This window comes from Microtus pennsylvanicus, chromosome 18 (genome assembly GCF_037038515.1).
Source record: "Microtus pennsylvanicus isolate mMicPen1 chromosome 18, mMicPen1.hap1, whole genome shotgun sequence".
Classification (NCBI taxonomy): Eukaryota; Metazoa; Chordata; class Mammalia; order Rodentia; family Cricetidae; genus Microtus; species Microtus pennsylvanicus.
In genome coordinates, this window is record NC_134596.1 from 5,164,162 (window position 1) to 5,186,177 (window position 22,016).

General features: G+C 46.0%; 1 protein-coding gene across 1 annotated transcript; it reads right to left on the minus strand.

Annotated features, from left to right (window-relative positions):
* Positions 1 to 1,491: 1,491 nt before the first annotated feature.
* LOC142837438 (mas-related G-protein coupled receptor member A) lies at positions 1,492 to 21,726 on the minus strand. The gene is made up of 2 exons (XM_075952519.1): positions 21,646 to 21,726; positions 1,492 to 3,803 (listed from the first exon to the last, which is right to left on the minus strand). Exons 1-2 carry the CDS (start codon positions 21,654 to 21,656, stop codon positions 2,801 to 2,803), a joined length of 1,014 nt encoding a protein of 337 aa, XP_075808634.1. The 5' UTR covers positions 21,657 to 21,726; the 3' UTR covers positions 1,492 to 2,800.
* Positions 21,727 to 22,016: the final 290 nt, after the last annotated feature.

Consider the following 22,016-nt stretch of genomic DNA (forward strand, 5'->3'; position numbering starts at 1 on the left):
TCGTTATTCTGCTTCCTGACAAGGGCTGTGATATAGGCAGTAGTCTCAGGCTCTGGCTGCTGTGGCAGTCTTGTCTTGACAGCCCTCACCTTGAACCATAACTCAAAAGAGACCCTTCCTTCCTCAAGTTGCTTTGTTCAGATATTTTGTTGCAATAACAGGATAAGTAACTAACACACCATGTGAAAAGCAGGGTGTGGTGGTACACACCTGTTATCAGTGCCGCAAGGCGGGGGACAGGATGGGAGATAGGATCCCTGGAAGCTTGAAGGCTAACTCTCCTGGCCTACGTGGTGACGTCAAGGCTAATGGGGGTGGGGTGTCTCAAACAACAGGTGAAAAGCACCACACACACACACACGCTTGCACGCGCACGCACACACAGGTATACACATGCACACGTGAGAGCACATACATGTGCACACACGCACGCACATACACACATGCGTGCATACACAAGCTACATGATTGCACGCACATGGATGCACACACATGTGCACACACATGCACACCACACACACACCTACAATTAAACCAGAATACAATGTATTCGGCAGGGCAGTTTGTAGATGGATGACCCACACGAGTACATTGGTGTCCATCACCGCTAATGAGGATACTGGTCTTCTGGAGAGGTATTGTAACCCAGACACCTAGGCAGGAAGGAAATGGCCCAAGCATGTATGGGAGTGAAGCACTATTTAAATTTTTATCTTTTCTTCCGGTGGCTTTTGGGAAGGAGTAAAGGACAAGGTAAAGGGAGAGCAGAAGCATTGTCACAGCACATCTTTCTCCACTGTCCTCAGAGCTTCTGAAGCCCATATGCTCTGTTCGGCTCACACCCGTAGCAGGGAGTTACAGAGTTCAACCTGGATGTCCAGGGAGTGGAAGGCTGGGGACAGAGCTCGGCAGCAGAGTTCTCACTTCACTACAGTGCCAAAGAAAAAGCAGTCTCTAGCCTGCAGATCCAAAGACCTTCAGATGTCTTCTTCTCAACTCTGAAGCCATGACAACATTTAGAGTTAAGGGTTACTCAGGGAACGAAAGGCTAAATTTACTCTGAGGTCGGAGCTCTTTCCTCTATTCTCAGGAGAGACTGCAGTGGGCAAGGGGTACATTCTGCTTGTTACCCCTGTTTCCTAAATCCCCCAATTCTATTTTTATCTGTCTCTTTAAATCTACAACCTGTGAACCAGCAGGGGTGGAGATATCCTTGGGAGGACTAAAGGATGCTGTGTTTTGACTAGTGCAGGGACTCTGTCTGAGCTGACATTGTTTTGGAGCTGGCTCTGGCTGCTTTTGTATGTCTGTGCCAGTTGTCTGTCAGGGCTACTGCAGACATTGCTCAGAGCTCACGGTACTCCAGCTTTTCCAGCAAAGGCCAGGATAGTAAAGATTGTGTGTGTGTGTGTGTGTGTGTGTGTGTGCATGCCCTCCACTGATAACAATTCCTTTAACAATCTTAAGATTTATTATTATTTTATTAACAATGCCACAATTAATACCTCCCTGTCCCATTTTATTATTTTCCCACCCTGCCACAAAAATTTTAAGCGGTGGTTGAAATTGTAGAATCATCAGTTTAGATTTCAAGCATCCCAGGAAATTTCCAATTTACGCACTTTAATTGCATAGTTACAGATGAGGTATTCTCCTCTTGACATATCTGTGTTTTATTCGGAATAGGTCCAGAGGCAGTTGCATCTGCTTGATAGCTCTGTGCAAGGAGACCTCTTGTATACCGCTGGGAGCAGGGACTGAGACTAGGCACACAATCACATCTATTTTTTATGACCAACAGAGACATAGTAATACTGACGCCTGACTCCCACCATCTCCACATCCAGAAAGAACATGTCACAGCAGCCTCTCCAAATCCCGGCAGCAGTCAGTCATGTAAAGGAGAATCTGCTCATTTTGATTACAGGCATGGTGGAGAGGATACATTTCTGGGTCTTTCTTAATCAGTATGGTTCTTATATTCAGGCCGTGATTACAGGAAGGTCAAATCCCACAACCTTGTTTAGAAAACAGGTCCCAGATTTCTTAGGGAATAAGATCAATCAGACCAGTGACATTTCCTAACTTTGTTACCTGTTTGTGTTTCTGTGGGTAGACACAAGCTCTAAGGCGGTCATGGAACCAGCTTGAGAACATAGCCTAACCGTTCTTCCTAATCTAGAACTCATAGCGTACACATCCCAGTTATTTCAAGATCTGTGACTGCTGGGGTCAGCTGACTGGAGCCCCGGGATTCTTCTGCTGCCTCACAGGGCTGTGGGAGTGTGCAAGGCAGTGCAGCGCCTGGGCCTTGGCATCTGTCTCTGTAAACTGTACAGTAGTCTCACGACGGAGGGCGACTATCAGCACCATGAGCATTATGATCGCAAACACTTTTGCTGTTGCTGAAGGTGTTGTCTCGTGAGCGTGGTTCCCAGGAAACCATGGGGCTCCTTCGTCTTTACTGTCCGGTACAGAACAATCGCAAACAAGAGAGTGATGGTTTTGGACAGGGGCTATTTCCATGGCAACAAAAGTTGCAAAGAAACAGCAAGAAAGCCTCAGAAGTTAGCTTGAGAATTCTATTTATGTCAAGGAGGATGAAGACACGATACTTTCAGATAAATAGTTTTACTCAGGAAAGGTAGAAAAAAACCAAGTCAACGGTGATCTGTTGAAGATGTTGGTGAGCCACTGAGGCATGTCAGGTCACAAGGCTGAGAGGAGAGCAGCCAGCCATCAAGGGCACAGAGCCGTGATCGCTCCAAAGTCACCTCTGAGGTCCAGGCAGTACTCTTCCTCACTGCTCCACTCTGCTGTTTGACATCTCCGTGGTGTCCTGAGGGACACTGCTTCCATTTTCGCCCGTCTCAGGGGCGTCCTGTAGAGCCCTCTGGAGAACCATCTTGAGGGTCTGATGCTTCAGCTGATGCCTGAAGGAGCCCACGAAGAAGTAAATGACGGGGTTGGCACAGCTGTTAATGGCAGTCAGAACAAGAGATGTGAGATAAAGGCCATAGGCAAATACGCCATAATCAGTCTTAATCCAGATTAACAGGAACCAGTGGATGCCAAAGGGTAAGCCGCAGAGGAGAAAAACCAGCACCGTGAGCATGATGGTGGCGTACAGTCTGGTGAGCTTTATCCGACCAGCACCACAGAACAACCTGGCCAGCAGCGCCAGGCTGGACAGAAAGAGGACCACAAACAAAAATATCAGGCACGCGGCAGTGAAGAAGTTAGATACCAGACACCGGTTGTCATTTTCGAATTTGGCATCTAAGAAGCCACAGAAATACCGGTTCAGAATGCTGATCAACATGGACAGGACCCAGATCGCAGCGCACACGACAGTTGATGTGTGTTTCGGGCGGCGGCAGCGATACCAGATCGGGCACAGGACGGACAGGCAGCGCTCGGTGCTGATGGCACTGAGCATGCTCAGGCCTGCTATGTAGGGAACCATCATGACGGTGTTAAAGGCCGGGAGGAAGATAATGTTGGGATAAGAAAACTTTAGGAGAAGCAGCGTGGAGTCTATGATGTGACAGAGGAGGAATAGGAAGTCAGCCACCGCCAGGTTGAGGATGTAGACGGAGAAGGCGTTCCTACGCAAGCGGAAGCCCAGGAACCAGAACACAATAGCGTTTCCTGTCAGTCCAACCAGTCCTGAGACGACGATCATCAAGTTTGGGACCAGGGTCCTGCTGTTGAAACTCCCAGGCACGGTTTTGTCCATTGAATTTGTTGTGACTGCCATTCCCGAGGCGGAGGTGTTGAGGCTCAGAAACCCTGCCACGGTGCTGCTGGGAACACAGAGAAGACGTGAGCCTGCTGTATGTATACACCTTTTATTAAAGACGTATTTTTATTGGCACATATTAACTGTATAAGATGATGTGTTTTACTATGAGATTTCCAGACATGTTTATAATGTAATTTTTTATGATCCCTAACTAATTTCCAGGCCTATTTTAGCATCTTGTGTTTCAGGGGAGGTGGTACAGGCTAGCAGAGGTCAGGCAACTTACTAAAACCCCAAAGCCCTGGAACCTGCCAGGTCCCCTTTGAGCAGTCCTTTAGAATTATCACCACAGCGCATTAATTATATGTAGATGGGATTCAAGCCGGAAAATGTTCAAATTAGTTTCAAGATGGAGGTGAATATTGTAGATTAAGAAACCACCAGGCTTAAATGAAATACAGAAGGAGTGAGGAAAAGAATCCAACACCATGGAATGAAATAGTCACCTAGAGGAAAAATCAGAACCTGGAAGCTTGCTTATCCCCTTTCCCCACCTTACAAAAGCAGTCATGATTTCAGGAATTCACAGAGGCAGGAGGAGGCATTGTTCTTTGGAGAGGCAGACAGACATCTGGAACTGAATGCACCCCATTCTCGATGCCCTGTCTAAGAGACACTGGCTGCCTTGGTCCCTATTTCCATTTAGGGAGTTTAAAAGTTTGCACAGCTAGTTTTAGGGTCTGATGCATTTTCTTTTTCATGAAACCAGGAAATCCATAGCAACAAGTTATTTATACTTAGTTTGTTGACTAACCTACTTGGGTTTGTAGAATCCTCATTTAACACGGGGGACGGGGAGAAGAGAACTAAATACTCCTCTGATGATACCATGCAAGTCATTTTATTACTCATCCCTGATGAATTGCAGTGCTGCTTAAGGCTTTCTCTCCTCACATCACTGCGCCCTCTCACCATGATGGTCTGCATCACCACACACACAAATACACACCATGATGTACTGCGTCTCTACACACCCCACCATGATGATCTACGTCACTACACACCCCACCATGATGCCCTACATCACTACACACCCCACCATGATGATCTACATCACTACACACCCCACCATGATGCCCTACATCACTACACACCCCACCATGATGATCTACGTCACTACACACCCCACCATGATGATCTACATCACTACACACCCCACCATGATGCCCTACATCACTACACACCCCACCATGATGATCTACGTCACTACACACCCCACCATGATGATCTACATCACTACACACCCCACCATGATGCCCTACATCACTACACACCCCACCATGATGATCTACGTCACTACACACCCCACCATGATGATCTACATCACTACACACCCCACCATGATGATCTACGTCACTACACACCCCACCATGATGCCCTACATCACTACACACCCCACCATGATGATCTACATCACTATACACCCCACCATGATGTTCTACATCACTATACACCCCACCATGATGATCTACGTCACTACACACCCCACCATGATGATCTACATCACTACACACCCCACCATGATGATCTACATCACTATACACCCCACCATGATGTTCTACATCACTATACACCCCACCATGATGATCTACGTCACTACACACCCCACCATGATGATCTACGTCACTACACACCCCACCATGATGATCTACATCACTACACACCCCACCATGATGCCCTACATCACTACACACCCCACCATGATGTTCTACATCACTACACACCCCACCATGATGATCTACATCACTACACACCCCACCATGATGATCTACATCACTACACACCCCACCATGATGATCTACGTCACTACACACCCCACCATGATGCCCTACGTCACTACACACCCCACCATGATGATCTACATCACTACACACCCCACCATGATGATCTACATCACTATACACCCCACCATGATGATCTACATCACTATACACCCCACCATGATGCCCTACATCACTACACACCCCACCATGATGCCCTACATCACTACACACCCCACCATGATGCCCTACATCACTACACACCCCACCATGATGATCTACATCACTACACACCCCACCATGATGCCCTACATCACTACACACCCCACCATGATGTTCTACATCACTACACACCCCACCATGATGCCCTACATCACTACACACCCCACCATGATGCCCTACATCACTACACACCCCACCATGATGCCCTACATCACTACACACCCCACCATGATGTTCTACATCACTACACACCCCACCATGATGCCCTACATCACTACACACCCCACCATGATGATCTACATCACTACACACCCCACCATGATGCCCTACATCACTACACACCCCACCATGATGTTCTACATCACTACACACCCCACCATGATGCCCTACATCACTACACACCCCACCATGATGATCTACATCACTACACACCCCACCATGATGCCCTACATCACTACATACCCCACCATGATGATCTACGTCACTACACACCCCACCATGATGCCCTACCCCACCATGATGATCTACATCACTATACACCCCACCATGATGCCCTACATCACTACACACCCCACCATGATGATCTACATCACTACATACCCCACCATGATGATCTACATCACTATACACCCCACCATGATGATCTACATCACTATACACCCCACCATGATGATCTACATCACTACACACCCCACCATGATGCCCTACATCACTACACACCCCACCATGATGCCCTACCTCACTACACACCCCACCATGATGATCTACATCACTACACACCCCACCATGATGCCCTACATCACTACACACCCCACCATGATGTTCTACATCACTACACACCCCACCATGATGCCCTACATCACTACACACCCCACCATGATGATCTACATCACTACACACCCCACCATGATGCCCTATATCACTACATACCCCACCATGATGATCTACGTCACTACACACCCCACCATGATGCCCTACCCCACCATGATGATCTACATCACTACACACCCCACCATGATGCCCTACATCACTACACACCCCATCACGAAAGATGTGTTGTTTGACTAGAATAGAGTCAAGTTATAATTTGTGATCAGTGAGTGCGTGGTTGTTAAAGAGAGTAACACCATTAAGAAGAAGCCAAGCCCTGCACTAGGATAATAGTGTCTTAGTTAGTGTTTCTATTATGACAAAACCCCATGGCCAAAAGTAACTGGGGAGGAAAGGATTTGCTTCGAGTTTACAACTCTCATCTCAAGCTTTATCACTGATCACTGAGGGAAGTCAGGGCAGAAACTCAAGACAGGCATGTGGAGACAGGAACTGAAGTACAAGCCATGGAGACCATTGTTAACTAGTTTGTGACTCAAGGATTTTTCAACCTCAGGGGTTGCATCAATCATTAATGAAGAAAATGCCTACAGACTTGCCTACTGGCCAGTCTGATGGAGGCAGACAAGTTGAGAAAAACCAAACCAAACCAAACCAACAGAAAATTACTGTGCCCAACAAATAGAAAGTTTCCTGAGGGCATTTCAAGATTCTATTCACTGGCCAGACTCACCTCTTTGCATTGTAGGTTCAAGGGTGCAAACTAATACTCTAATTTGAAAGACGCTACCTGCTGAGTTTTTTTTTTTCCTGTGATCTGATCCTTTTTCTCTGTTCCCCCATTTATTGCTGCTGGTATGGAAATGATTACTCTGTGTCACAGTTTTATAGAATGGTAATATATATATATATATATATATATATATATATATATATATATATATATTCATTTCCCCATCCCTTCATATCTGCTCTCTGCCTTTGCAACCTCCCCCAGCAAAATAAAATAAAATTTGAAAGATAAACAAAAACCAGCAATAACAACAAAACCGAGCAAACTAAAGTCTCAGCATGGAAGCTGTAGTGAGACCTAGTGAGTCACACAAAACACCCTTTAGTCTGTACATCTTTACTTGCAAGTGTTCATTGCAATGAGTTATAGATCTGGTTTGAGGGCTCTGGCTTCTACTACACCATTTATACTGAGCCTCACTGGGACTCCGCTTGGATATCCTGTCCTTGCCCCATGTCATAGACTTCCTGCTGCTTTAGATCTGCAGGTCCAGCCACTTCAGTACTCTAGCAGGTTCATAGATGAGGTAGATGTTGGGGTGGACCAAATCATAGCCTTGGTTCTGGGCTGGGATGGTAGCTGGATTGGGCAGCCTGCCAGCTTTTCCTCAACATCAGCGCCAGGGGAGGCTCTCCAGCACTGCCCCAGCTAGCTCACCCACTGCAGTAGGCACCTAGGAGCAGGGCTAGTTCTCCTGCTATCCTGCCCCTGGGGCTGGTTCCACCACACCAACAACACCAGCTCTACTGTTTTGCCCAGGCAAGGGTTAGGGCTTGCTCTCCCAATTGCTGCAGTTAGTGAGGAGCAGGGCCAGCTTTCCTTCTTTCTTGACTCCATGGTCATCTCTTCCATCTGCTGCAAGTGGCAAGGGGTGGGTGTGGGAGGGTACCGCACGACAGGTAGACAGGGGAGTGGTCAACTTTCCTGCTGTCACACTCTCAGGGCTGGCTCACCTAAGCCTCTGCAAACAGGGTCATTAGACTGTGTTGCCCAGGATGAGGTACAGGGCCTGCTCTCCTGAGTGCTGCAGCCAGTGAGGGGCAGGACCAAGCTCCCCCATTCTCATGCACTTTTTATATTCTCATAGGTGTTCACAGCTGAAAGTTTGTCTTGCGTCTCAGAGGAGTCTGAATTTATAATGTTGGAACTGCTAAGGCTTTGGGACTTTTGCAGTTGGATTGGGTTGGGTGGACAACTGGATTTTTTCATTATGAAAGAGACACAAGGCTCAGAGGTGGAATAGTGTGGCTTTAAAGTGATGTTTTGGGGTGCCAAGCTTGGAAGGGGTGGACTTTGTTATTAATCTTGGCTGTAAACTTGAGTAGGTTGGGAAACACCTAGGAACTTCCTGAAGCATATCTCTCAATATGGGTGCGAGGTCACCTCCAGACGTGAGCTCATGAGAATTGACACAATAAATATTATTAAACCATTGATGGACTCAATATGAAGATTGTGCTGGTGGGAGGTAGGGCATAGTTGGATAAAATAGTGACAGTGTGTTCCTTAGGGTCACAGCTTTCTCTGGCATCCTCTCTCTATGTCCCTCCTTTTGTTTCCCACACACCAAAGTTTGAATCTCTTTATCCATAAACTTTCACCACTATGTTGCTGGTTCTGCTCACAGTGGGCCCAGAAACAAAGGGACTGAATCCTCTGAAATTATGAGCCAAAATACATAAATCTTCCACTTACATTATGTCAGGTACTAGCCACAGCAAGGAAAAGTAACGGGTGTGGCCATTATCAATGATTTTGTCTTTTCACTTTTGCATTAGGCTTAAAACTGTTATCATCCAGGCAAACGCAAACCTGACCTGGGGACCTGCGAGAGACAGAGTGGCTACCCTTGCATGCATGACAGGTAGTACCCTGACTCTAAATGCAGGTGCAAAGGTCCCTTTAAGAGACGAGCTCTGCCCACTCCTGCTCTTTTTCTGCTGCTTCTCTGAGGAGGCCCATCTCTGTCTCCCTCTGTCTCTCTGACTCTGTCTCTCTGTCTCTGTCTCTCTGTCTCTGTCTGTCTCTCTCTCTTCTCTCTCCCCTCCCTTCCAGTGTAAGCTCTGTGTGATGGCCTGTTTGTTCCCCGCCATGGGATCTGTAGTTCCCTCTCACCCTGCACATCATTACAAAAACCATTGAACACAAACATTTTAGTTATAGAATATTTTTAGAGCTGTGATAAAAGCACTTCATGAAAGCTGTTCGAAAAAGGAAGGGTCTATTTGGGTTCATTGTTTCAGAGGACCCATCATGGCAGGGAAGGACCATGAGGTGGCTCATTACGGGTGTCTTAAATCAGAAAGTAGAGAAAGATCCAAACTATGGGGTGATGTCACCACATTCGGGGTGACTCTTCCCTCCGTAATTAAACTGTCCTGGAAATATCTCCACAGACACAGCCAGAGATGCATCTCCTAGGCTTCTGTAAATTCAGCCAAGCCGCCAATGAAGAGCAACACCCTGCGGCAACCTGTATTATTTCAATAGTTGGGTTTATAGTCTGTCATTAATAAGTCTTATGTTATTAATAATGGCCCATGTTTTCCAGTTTCAAAAACATCCTCTCACATTTCCTGTAAATGTCAAGAGGTTTAGCACTTTGCCTTGTTTATGCAGGAAAGTTTGCTGTTTCTACAGCCCTTCTGGGTGACAGACATGCTTGCTATGGTGTTCTTGCTCCACAGTTATTCTTCAACTACAGTAATTTAAGTATTTTATTCTGTGTTCTGATCTGTAGGGTTTCTGCCAAGGAGTCCATAGATGGTTTTATTGGGATTTCTTCATCTGTAATACATTAAAAGAATTTTGATGCTCTCAGAAGTTTTTCTTTGATTGCTAGTGGGCATGCTTTGGTAATCCCCTCTTTGTGTTGCAATTCACTGGAGACCTCTCTACTTTCTGTACATTGCGATCTCTTATTTTACTTGACCAAGGGAGGTTTTTGTTTTTTTCAAGACTGGGTTTCTCTGTAGTTTTGGAGCCTGTCCTGGAACCAGCTCTTGTAGACCAGGCTGGCCCTGAACTCACAGAGATTCACCTGCCTCTGCTTCCCGTGTGCTGGGATTAAAGGAATGTGCCACCACCACCTGGCTGACCAGGGGAGTTTTTAATCCATTATTTCTTTAAATTTGCTTTCTGGCTTCTTCTTCTTCTTCTTCTTCTTCTTCTTCTTCTTCTTCTTCTTCTTCTTCTTCTTCTTCTTCTTCTTCTTCTTCTTCTTCTTCAGATTTATTTATTATGTATACAACATTCTGCCTCCATGTATGCCTGCATGCCAGAAGAGGGTGACAGATCTCATTACAGATAGTTATGAGCCACCATGTGGTTGCCGGGAATTGAATTCAGGACCTCTGGAAGAGCAGATAGTGCTCTTAACTACTGAGCCATCTCTCCAGCCCCTCTGGCTTCTTTTTTGAGGCCGACTCACTGTGTAGCCCAGATTGGCCTTGAGCCCATAATCTTTCTGTCCCAGCCTTCTATATTGTGATTATATTATGTGTCTCTACACCTTGTCTTCTTTTTAACATTTTATGTTTGTTTTTAATTCTGTGTATGTTGTGTGTCTGTGTGGGGTATATGCATATGAGTGCAGTTGCCTACTGAGGTCAGGTGGTGGTGCTGGACCACCTGACCCTGGAGTTATAGCCACTTTTCAACAGTCTGCCTTTAGTGCTAGAAACTGTACTTGGGTTCTCTGCAAGAACAGGATGCGTTCTCAGCAGCTGAGCCCCTCTTGTGTGTTGTACCCCCGTGTTCAGTAGGTATCTTGATGATAATTTGCAATTCCCTACACCCTAGTAAAGATTGCACTGAATTTTCAGACGTTTTGGGTAGTATGGGTATTTTGGTTTGTACCCTAATGCTGAGCTGCATGCAGTCCTTAGCATGGACATTTAAACAATACTGATTTTTCTATTCCAGGTGGCCTTTCTATTTTTTTAAATATTTATTTATTTATCATGTATACAACATTCCTTCCATGTATGCCTGTAGGCCAGAAGAGGGCACCAGATCTCATTACAGATGGTTGTGAGCCACCATGTGGTTGCTGGGAATTGAACTCAGGACCTTTGGAAGAGCAGTCAGTGCTCTTCACCTCTGAGCCATCTCTCCAGCCCCGGCCTTTCTATTTTTTTAATGTCACTTTGAATTTATTTAGTCAGATCTTCCATTTTAAAGACCTTCCACCTGTGGTTGAATACGTTCCTATGTGTTCCTGGTGGATATGGCAGAGGACTGATCTCGTCTTTTCTACACAGTGCGGCTTGTAGCAGTACTACTGATTTGCTAATTTGGGGTTTGATTTTGTGCTTTGCTGAGTTTGTTTATGAGTTCTAGTGACTCTAGGTGGGACTGTTAGAGCTGTTGGTATAAGACCTTGTCACCTGCAGAAATCAGGATTTGGCTTTCTCCTTCTAAATCTTTTATCTTGTCCAAATTCACCAGCATGGACTTTCAGTACCATGTTGAGTAAAATGGTGAAAGTGAGCATCCTTGACTTTTTCTATTTTATTGAGACCTCAGAGAGAAGGCTTCTAAGTTTTCCTGTGTTGTTAGCTGGGGCTTATTATGTATGGTATTTATTATGTCGAGACATGTGCCTTCTGCACCTATCTTTTCAGAGTTTCATTTTTTTTGTTTTGAAAAGAATAAATTTTAGTTGAGATGGAGGAAGGACAGAGATGAGAGCAAGGAAAGAGATACCTTGATTGAGGGAACCATTAGGGGGCTAGCAAGAATCCTGGCTCTAGAGAAATTCCCAGGAATCCATAAGGATGACCCCAGCTAAGACCCTAAGCAATAGAGGAGAGGGTGCCTAAACTGGCCTTGCCCTTGTAGTCAGACTGATAAATATCACATTGAACCATCCTCCTGCAACTGATGGAAACAGGCAGAGACCCACATCGGAACTGAGCTCCCAAAGTCCAGTTGAAGAGTGGGAGGAGTGAGAATATGAACAAAGAGGTCAAGACCATGATGGGGACACCCACTGAAATAGTCCACCTGAGCTAATGGGAGCTCATCAACTCCAGCAAGACTGGGAAGGCACAAGCATAGCACCAAACTGAATGTGATTGACAGTTGCATGCCTGGGGCAGACTGAGGGGCCACTGGCAGTGGCACCAGGATTTATCTCTACTGTTTGTATTGGCTTTTTGGGATCCTATTCTCTTTAGATGGATATCTTGCTCAGTCTAGATATAGTAGGGAGGGTCTTGGACCTTTCCCAAGCAATGTGCCTTAACCTCTCTGAGGAGTAGATGGGGGTGGGGTGGTGGTGGGGTAAGTGGAGGAAATAAGGTGCAGGGAGGGAACTTGGATTGGTATGTATAATGAAAACGTAGTTTGTTTTCTTTTTTAAAAAATAAACTAAAAAAAATTTAAGAGCTAAGATCCATATATGAGAGATAAAAAAGAAATTCCACTTCTGAATCTATTTGGATGACTGTACTTGGCTTTTTGTGTGTACGTGTGGCAATTTGAGTGCAGCTGTGTGTGTGTGTGTGTGTGCTTACACGCACGTGTGCATGTAGGTGGGGTAGAGATTGATGTCTATTTTCTCAATTGCTTAATAGTATTCGTTTTTAAGACAGAGCGTCTCAGCAATCCCCAAGGACCCTCCTGTTCCGCTTTCTTGGTACTAGCATTACTGGAATGTGCCACACCTGGCTTTTATGGGCGATTGCCCGGTATTTAAATCCAGGGCCTCATACTTATTCAGAAAGCACATTACCAACTGAGCAATCTTCCCAGAACCTCTCTTCCTTTATTTTGTTCTTTAGGGAAGGTCATGATCTCTTATTTTTTTGGTGCTGGGAACTGAAGCTGAGGCTTGTGAATGCTAAATGCACATGCTACCCTCAGGCCTCCTTGAAACCTTCGGCCAATTGGCGAAGCACACCATCTGCGTAGTGTTTAGTGTTCACATTCTGACCTTGTGCACCCAGAGATTCTAAGCAGCTTGCTCCTTCACTGTGAGCTCCCAAACCTGAGGTTTGCGGGTATCTAGCTCTTGGGGTGTTGTCACTGTTTGACCACTAGAGGGTGTTCCAAGCCCAAGTTTGTACAGATTCGCAGCTTACATTATTCCGCGAAAGGAACTAGAGGGGTGTCTAAACAGGGGACTTTTGTTTACAGCGCCCTCAGACGCAGGCACCTCATCTGGTCTCCACCATGTGCTCAGGCACTGTGGCCGCCGTTCTAGCTCCGTGTCCTCGCGGAGTAACTAGCTCTCACGCAATGGTTTGACGTCTATTTCATTCTTCCTTCCTCAGTCAGTTCCTCTCTATTTTGTACTACCTGGGATTGGGAGAGGGCGTAGTGGGCATTGTGGTAAGAAACACTGAGATCCCTAAGCCCACAGAGACCAACGTAGCACTTGGAAGGAAGAAGCTTTTTATTGTTGCAGGCTTCCTTTTGCTGTGGTAAATTCCTGTTTAAAAACAGCATGCTCAGATACAGGCCAGGATAGAACTCTACCAACCGGGACCACTTCACGATGGTCACTCTCCTGGGAACGGAACTCTGTATGGCTCAGGTCAGCACCAGGTTTTATGCCTCGCAACACTCTGCGTCTTAGCTCCAGCGGCTAGAATTTTAATCAGTGGTATGCTACCTGAGGTTGGGAGATAGCCAGGCCCTCTAGTCTCCGTCCAATCTCCTCAACTCTCGTGAAGACGCTGTGCTGAATGAATAGGTGTTCCAGAACGCGGGCAGATGGGGGAAGATGGTGAATCAGAGATACTCACTCCTGCATTCCACTGACCAAGCACATGGCTGCCAGGAGAAGCGGGTTGTATGGAGACGCAGGAAGGACAACACTAAGCAGTAGACCAAGACAAAGAGGCACCTGGAAATACTGGACTTTAGACTTATGGAAGAAAGAATAGACCCTAACACAGGATGAGAAACGAGAGAGTCCAGAAGTGGGACCGGAGTAGGGGTGCGGTCAAAGGAGACCAGCTTACAGGCTGCAATGAAAATCAGGGCGGGGCCGATGAAATGGATGCAAAGGGAACAAAGCACTGAGCCAATAAAGCGAACTGGTTCTCCGAAAAGCTAACCAGTGTTAATAAACAGTGACAGAGAGAAGACCAAATAAAATCAGAGATTAAAAATGGGGCTTTATGACAGAGGACTACTAGGGTATATTTTGAAAAGTTATTATCTAATAAATTAGAGAAATCTAGAGGAAATTGATACATTTCCAGGCAGATATGACTCACTGTAGCACAAATTCAATATTGAAGATGTGGTTGTTTCCTTATATGTAATAAGAAATATACTGAAAAGAAATCAGGGGAATTAAAACGTCCGTGGCTGTGGTGGTTTGAACAGGAATGGCTCCCGTAGATGCACGTGTGTGAATGTTTGGTCTATAGGAAGTGGGTCACTGTGGGCACAGGCTTTGAGGTCACAGATGCTTTAGCCCAGGCTCAGTGGCACACAGTGCTTTTCCTGCTACCTGTGGATCCAGACGTAGAACTCTCAGCTCCTGCTCTGGTACCACATCTGCCCGTACGCCACCATGCTTTCCACCATAATGATCGTGGACTAAACCTCTGAAGCGGTACACCAGTCCCGACTGCTTTCCTTTATAGGAGTTACAGTCCTGAGAAATTCTTGGAACAGTGGAAGTAGTAAGGCTCAAAAGAAATAAGTCTTGGTTTAGCTTTGGTATGTGGTACTTATCTAAAAAAATGTCCATTTCTTTTGCATTTTCTAGTTTTGTGGCATACAGGCTTTTGTAGTAAGATCTAATGAGTCTCTGAATTTCCTCTGTGTCTGTGGTTATTTCCCCCTTTTCATTTCTGATCTTATTTATTTGCGTGTTCTCTCTCTGTCGTTTAATTAGTTTGGACAGGGGTTTGTCGATCTTGTTGATTTTCTCCAAGAACCAACTTTTCGTTTCATTGATTCTTTGGACTGTTTTCTGCGTTTCTATTTTGTTGATTTCTGCCCTCAGTTTGATTATTTCCAGTCTTCTACTCCTCCTGGGCGCGTCTGCTTCTTTTTTTTCTAAAGCTTTCAGGTGTGCTGTTAAGTCTCCGACCACAGACATTAAGGACCTCATTGAATAAATGGGACCTCCTGAGACTGAGAAGCTTCTGTAAAGCAAAGGACACTGTTGCTAAGACACAAAGGCAACCCACCAACTGGGAGAAGATCTTCACCAACCCCGCAACTGACAAAGGTCTGATCTCCAAAATATATAAAGAACTCAAGAAACTAGACCGTAAAAGGCCAATCAACCCAATTATAAAATGGGGCATTGAGCTGAACAGAGAATTCTCAACAGAAGAACTTCAAATGGCCAAAAGACACTTAAGGTCATGTTCAGCTTCCTTAGCGATCAGGGAAATACAAATCAAGACAACTTTAAGATACCATCTTACACTGGTCAGAATGGCTAAAATTAAAAACACCAATGATAGCCTTTGTTGGAGAGGTTGTGGAGAAAGGGGTACACTCATCCATTGCTGGTGGGAATGCAAACTTGTGCAACCACTTTGGAAGGCAGTATGGCGGTTTCTCAGGAAATTCGGGATCAACTTACCCCTGGACCCAGCAATATCACTCTTGGGAATATACCCAAGAGAGGCCTTATCATACAACAAAAGTATATGCTCTACAATGTTCATAGCAGCATTGTTTGTGATAGCCAGAACCTGGAAACAACCTAGATGCCCTTCAATGGAAGAATGGATGAAGAAAGTATGGAATTTATACATATTAGAGTACTACTCAGCAATAAAAAACAAGGACTTCTTGAATTTTGCATACAAATGGATGGAAATAGAAAACACTATCCTGAGTGAGGTAAGCCAGACCCAAAAAGAGGAACATGGGATGTACTCACTCATATTTGGTTTCTAGCCATAAACCAAGGACATTGAGCTTATAATTAGTGATCCTAGAGAAGCTAAATAAGGAGAACCCAAAGAAAAACATATAGACATCCTCCTGAATATTAACCTTCAGCAAGCGATGAAAGGAGACAGAGACAGAGACCCAAATTGGAGCACAGGACTGAAATCTCAAGGTCCAAATCAGGAGCAGAAGGAGAGAGAGCAGGAGCATGGAACTCAGGACTGCGAGGGGTGCACCCACACACTGAGACAAAGGGGATGTTCTATTGGGAACTCACCAAGGCCAGCTGGCCTGGGTCTGGAAAAGCCTGGGATAAAACCAGACTCTCTGAACATAGCGGACAATGAGGACTACTGAGAACTCAAGAACAATGGCAATGGGTTTCTGATCCTACTGCACGCACTGGCTTTGTGGGAGCCTAGGCAGTTTGGATGCTCAACTTACTAGACCTGGATGGAGGTGGGGGTTCCTTGGACTTCCCACAGGACAGGGAACCCTGATTGCTTTTCGGGCTGGGGGGAGACTTAATTGGGGGAGGGGGAGGGAAATGGGAGGCAGTGGCGGGGAAGAGACAGAAATCTTTAATAAATAAATAAATTAATAAAAAAAAGAAATAAGTCAAAGAAGACAGTTAAATATTTGGAAAGACTAAAGCTGGTTGTGGTGGTGCATGTCTTTAATCCAGCGCTTGGGAGGCAGAGGCAGGTTGCTGTAGAATAATCCTTCTGTACAGTATGCGACTATAAGTAGCCATGATTGATTTAATAAACAAGCTGGCTGGCTAATGGCTGAACAGGATAAAGTTAGGTGGAAAAGTCAAACAGAAGATGATGGGATGAGGAAGGGCAAAGTTAGAGGAGTCACCAGCCAGATGGAGAATGATTCAGACACTCAAAATGGGATAGAGGTAAAAGCCATGAGTAGATCAATAGAAATAGTTAAGTTAAGCTAGTTAGTAATAAGCCTGAGCTATTGGCTGAGAATTTATGATTTATTTTAAATCTCCAAGTCAGTTATTTGGGAAGCAGCTGCTGGTTATTTGAGAATGGGCAGTTGGAACAGGAAAACTCCACCTACAGCAGGTGATTGCTCTGAGTTTGAGGACAGCCATGCCTACAAAGTGAGTCCCAGGACAGCCAGGGATATACCTAAAAAGCCAAAAACAAAAACAAAAAACAGACAAACAAACAAAAACAACAAAAATCCCCCCAAAACCCAAACAAACAAAAAACAAAAAAACCCCAAAGATTTGGAAAGACTCTTGTCTATTTATTGCCCATACTTTAATATATGAATATTGAATATAATATATGAAAATGGTTGTGTCCAGGCCCTGCACCTTGCCTGGGCAACATGGTAGAGCCAACCCCATCAGTGAAGGTATGGGCGAGCCACCCGCCAAGTGATGTCCATGGGCAGGGGAGAGATACCCTTGCCCCCATACCCTCCCATAAATGCCTGAGGCCGGTGGGACAGCTGCCCCTGCCCTCCATCGGCTGCACAAGTTGGGAGAGCAGGTCCTGCTCCTCTCCTAGGCAGCTCGATAGAACCAATCCTGTTGACAGAGGTGTGGGCGAGCCAGCCCTGAAGCTGTGAACACTGGAGAGCTGTCCCCATGACTCATCTGTCATGTGGCAGCATGAGCTGGGAAAGACTCCCCCCTCTCAGTGCCTGAGGCAGGTGGAAGAGCTGGCCCTGAGGCCATAGGAGTGGGAGAGCTGTCCCTGTTCCTCATCGGCTGCAGCACTCAGGAGAGTGGCCCCTGCACCCATGCGTGGGCAGCATAGTAGAGCTGGCCCTGATGGTGTGGTTGTGAGCTAAGAGAACCAAATCTGAGGACCTGAAAGCAGGAGAACTGGCCCTGACTCTTGCTCATCTCGGCAAGGGGTGAACCAGCCAGGGCAATTCAAGAGACCTCACCCTGCAGTGAGGACAGAGGAGAGCTGGCGGACTGACCAACCCTGCAACTGGGCAGGGCCCAGAACCAGGGTCATGAGTTGGCCCACCCCAACATGCGCCTATCTGTGATCTGCTGGAGCGCGTGAAGGGACTGGTCCTACAGACCCAAAGCTGCAGGATCCCCATGACACAGGGCAACCAAGAGGAGCTCCAGTGAGGGCCCAGCGTCAGTAGCATAGCAGATGTGAAAGACACAAAGAAAAAAATAAAAAGGAAAATGGCTATGTCAATCCAGGTCACCTGTGGATTCAGTGGCCTCCCCATAAAATTCCAATTACCTTCTCACACAAATAGAAAAAGCCCCAAATTCACACAGAAGCACAAAAGACCATAAATGATGACAGAGCTCCTGAGCAAGAGCAATGCCAGAAGCATCACAACCTCAGATTTCAAATGATGTGCTGACCTGTACAATAAAAAAGAGTGATACTGGAACAGGGAAAAGGTAATGGAGACCAGTGTAGTAGACTAGAGAGAGAAAACCCACACATCTACCTCCGTCTGCTCCTCAACAACGGTAAGAGAGCCCCTTCAGGGAATAACGCTGTTACACAGGAAACCACAGGCAGAAGACGGAAACTACCCCATCTCTCATGCTGTACAAAGTCAGTCCTGATGATCACCCCGGACGAAAGGCAGTAAACAGTGACAGACGCTGGGGCGGACACGGCGGAAAGGGGTCCCTTGGCTATCCGAGGGAATGGAAGTGATTGCGGCCAGTAAGGACATCAGTAGAGATGTTAAAAGATGAGAGCTAAAACTGCCACAGGCTCTGTCCATGTAGGCTGCTTTTTTTGGGCATCTAGCCCAAGAAATCAAAGTCGGTACACAATAGAGATAATTATATATCTGTGTTTATCATGGTTTCATTTACAATAGTCAAGTTATGGAACCAATCTATATGTACATAAAAGGATGGATGGATGGATAAAGAAAACATATCCCCCATATACACATGTGCATACACACACACACATACATACACATACATACACACTAGCTTTATTCAGCTACAGAGAAAACAATTGTGCTGGAGATATGGCTCAGTGGGTCAAGGGCTTGGGTTCAGTCTCATGCATGGTTGTGAGTGCCTGTAATCTCAGAGCTGGGAGGTGAAGACAGGCAACCCCCCGGGGACTTGCTGGTGAGCCAGTCTGGCTAATCTGTGACTTTCATATTCTCTGTGAGATACTGTCTCAAAATATGAGGCTGAGGCTGGGAAGATGATTCAGGAGATAATGCCCTTGTCATGCAAACATGAGGACTGGAGTTCAGGTCTCCAGAACCCACTTCAAAGCTGGGTAGGTGTGGTAGCCACCTATAATCCAAGCACTTAGGAGGCAGAAATGGTACGATGGCCATTTTCTGTCAACTTGGCACAATCTAGTGTTATCTGAAAGGGAGGAACCTTAAAAATGCCTCCATAAGATCCAGTTGTAGGGCATCTTCTTAATTAATGATTGACCGTGGAGGTTCCAGCCCATTATAGGAGTACCATCCCTGACCTGGTGGGCCTGGGTGCTCTAAGAAAGCAGGCTGAGCAAGCTGTGGCAAGCAATTCAACAAGCAGCACCCCTCCATGGCTTCTGCATCCGTTCCTGCCTCCAGGTTCCTTCTTTGCTTGAGTTTCTGGCCTTCTTGAGTTCATGCCCTCACTATTTTTGAGGATGAGCTGTTGTTCTATGGAACTGTGAGTGGAATGAACCCTGTCCTCCCCAAGTTGCTTTTGGTCATGGTATTTCATCCCAGCAATGGTAGCTCTGACTAAGATACAGGGGAGCCCCAGAGCAAGCTTGAAATCCAGGCTGGAGTTAGCTTACTCTGGATTTAGTGAAAGACCCAACTCAATAAAGTATGAGGTGATCAATTAAGACATTTTGTTTCTGCTTCTAATGTACACACCTGTATGTGATGTGTGTCTGTGTGGTGTGTGTTTGTATGTGTATTAGTGTGTGTGTGGTGTTGGTGTGGTGTGTCTGTATATGGATGTGTGTAGTGTGTGTCTATGTCTGTGGGGTATGTGTCTGTGTGAGTGGTGTGTGTGTGTCTGTGTCTGTGTGTATGATGTGTGTCTGTGTGTGGTGTGTGTGGTATGTGTGGTGTGTGTATGTGTGTGTTTGTGGTGTGTGGTGTATGTATCTGTGTGTGGTGTGTATCGAGCATATGGTGTGTGGTATGTGTCTGTGTCTGCTTGTGTATATGTGTGTGATCTGTATGTGTATGTGTGTTTGTGTCTGTGTGTGTATACGTGTGTAGTGTATATATCTCTGTGTATACGTGTGTGTGCCGTGAGTGTGGTGTTTGTGTGGTGTGTGTGTCTGTGTGTATGTGGTGTGTGTATGTGTGTCTGTGTCTGTATACATGATGTGTGTGTGCAATGAATTTATCAGATTGAGGAAAATGGAGGGAACAGCACAGAAAGCAGAATGGGGACTGTTTGGGGGATGGTGGAGAACAGCGAGATGAAGGAAACTGAGGCGATGGGAGCATGAATGCCTTCAGGTACTGTTTGCATGGAATGTCGTAACAAACCGATTAGCGTGCATGATTACTATATGACGAGAAAGATGGTTCAAATGGTGTCTGAATGGGGGAGATGATTGCTTATTTGGCTGCTGTGTTGCTCCCCTTCCTTAATTAACGTCTTGTCTTCATATCCTTAAACTTCGCTGACAGTTTTCAAGAGGATTGGGCTGGTCTGGGTTTTCTGTCATTTCTCTCTTTGCTTAATATCTGTTGTTGTAGCATTGTGTCTTTGGAAGGCTCATAATTTCTTGAGATTTATAAAGCTATGTCTTTTTTTCTAGTGTTGAGCATTTGTGCAGACAGTCGTGTATCACCTCTCATGGTGTTCTCTGGCAGGGACCCCTCCCCCAGGTGTCTCATCTGTGGTGCTGAATGGGCCCTTGCTGCTGGCCCCCAAGCTGCAGGAGCGCGCTTTCAGTTTCTCTAGATGGCGGGGCAGTTCCCTGTGCTCTGAATGTGGGTGGGGCAGCTGACCGGGGCTCTGCTCTTTGGTAAGACCCCCGGCTGGCATCCGCAACTAGGCTGAGCAAGAGGATGTGTGCCAGAGTTGCCTCAGGTCTGTGGGAGCTCTGAGTGTGGCATCTGGCCACAGGTTCTGTGATTTGAGCTCATCTGTTGAGCAGATTAGCAGCAGAAGTTTTAGTGGCAAGGAGATCAGGATGAAACCCAATGAGTATTAATTAGCAGCTTCTAACCCTCACTGTCCAGCCCGCCAGTGCCAAACTCACCAAAAGGGAGTTGCAGGTTTCTCATCTTTTCCTGCCATGGTCCTCATGGCTACTTGAATATTCTGCCCCCGTATGGCGTTATATGGCTATATACACAGAAAAAGATATAGCAATAGATTTGGAAATAAGTTATAGGTAGAATCTTACCTTTCCCCCATTCTTCTTGCTGGATGTGGCAAGCTGGCTTATGTAGAGGGGAAGATACAGTCACTAGCAGATACTTCTCTGCTCTGGAGAAGTGCATTTACAAACTGGAAGGAAGTTTAAAGTTTATCAATACACCAGACAGCCCTGTGGTTTCCTGCTCAGAGTCATATTGACAAATGGGAGTGTAGGGTCTGTTACGTCATGTTCCTCCCGAGACGTTTCTCAATCTCTGGTTTTGCTACGCTTTTATCTCTCAGCTTGTACTCATCACAATCCCACTGTGTCCTTCTTTGTGATTGTTGCTTTGGGGCTTCCTAAAGCCAAGCCAGGTGAGCTGTGCTGGCAAGCGCGCTGTAAGGACAGAGCCAAGT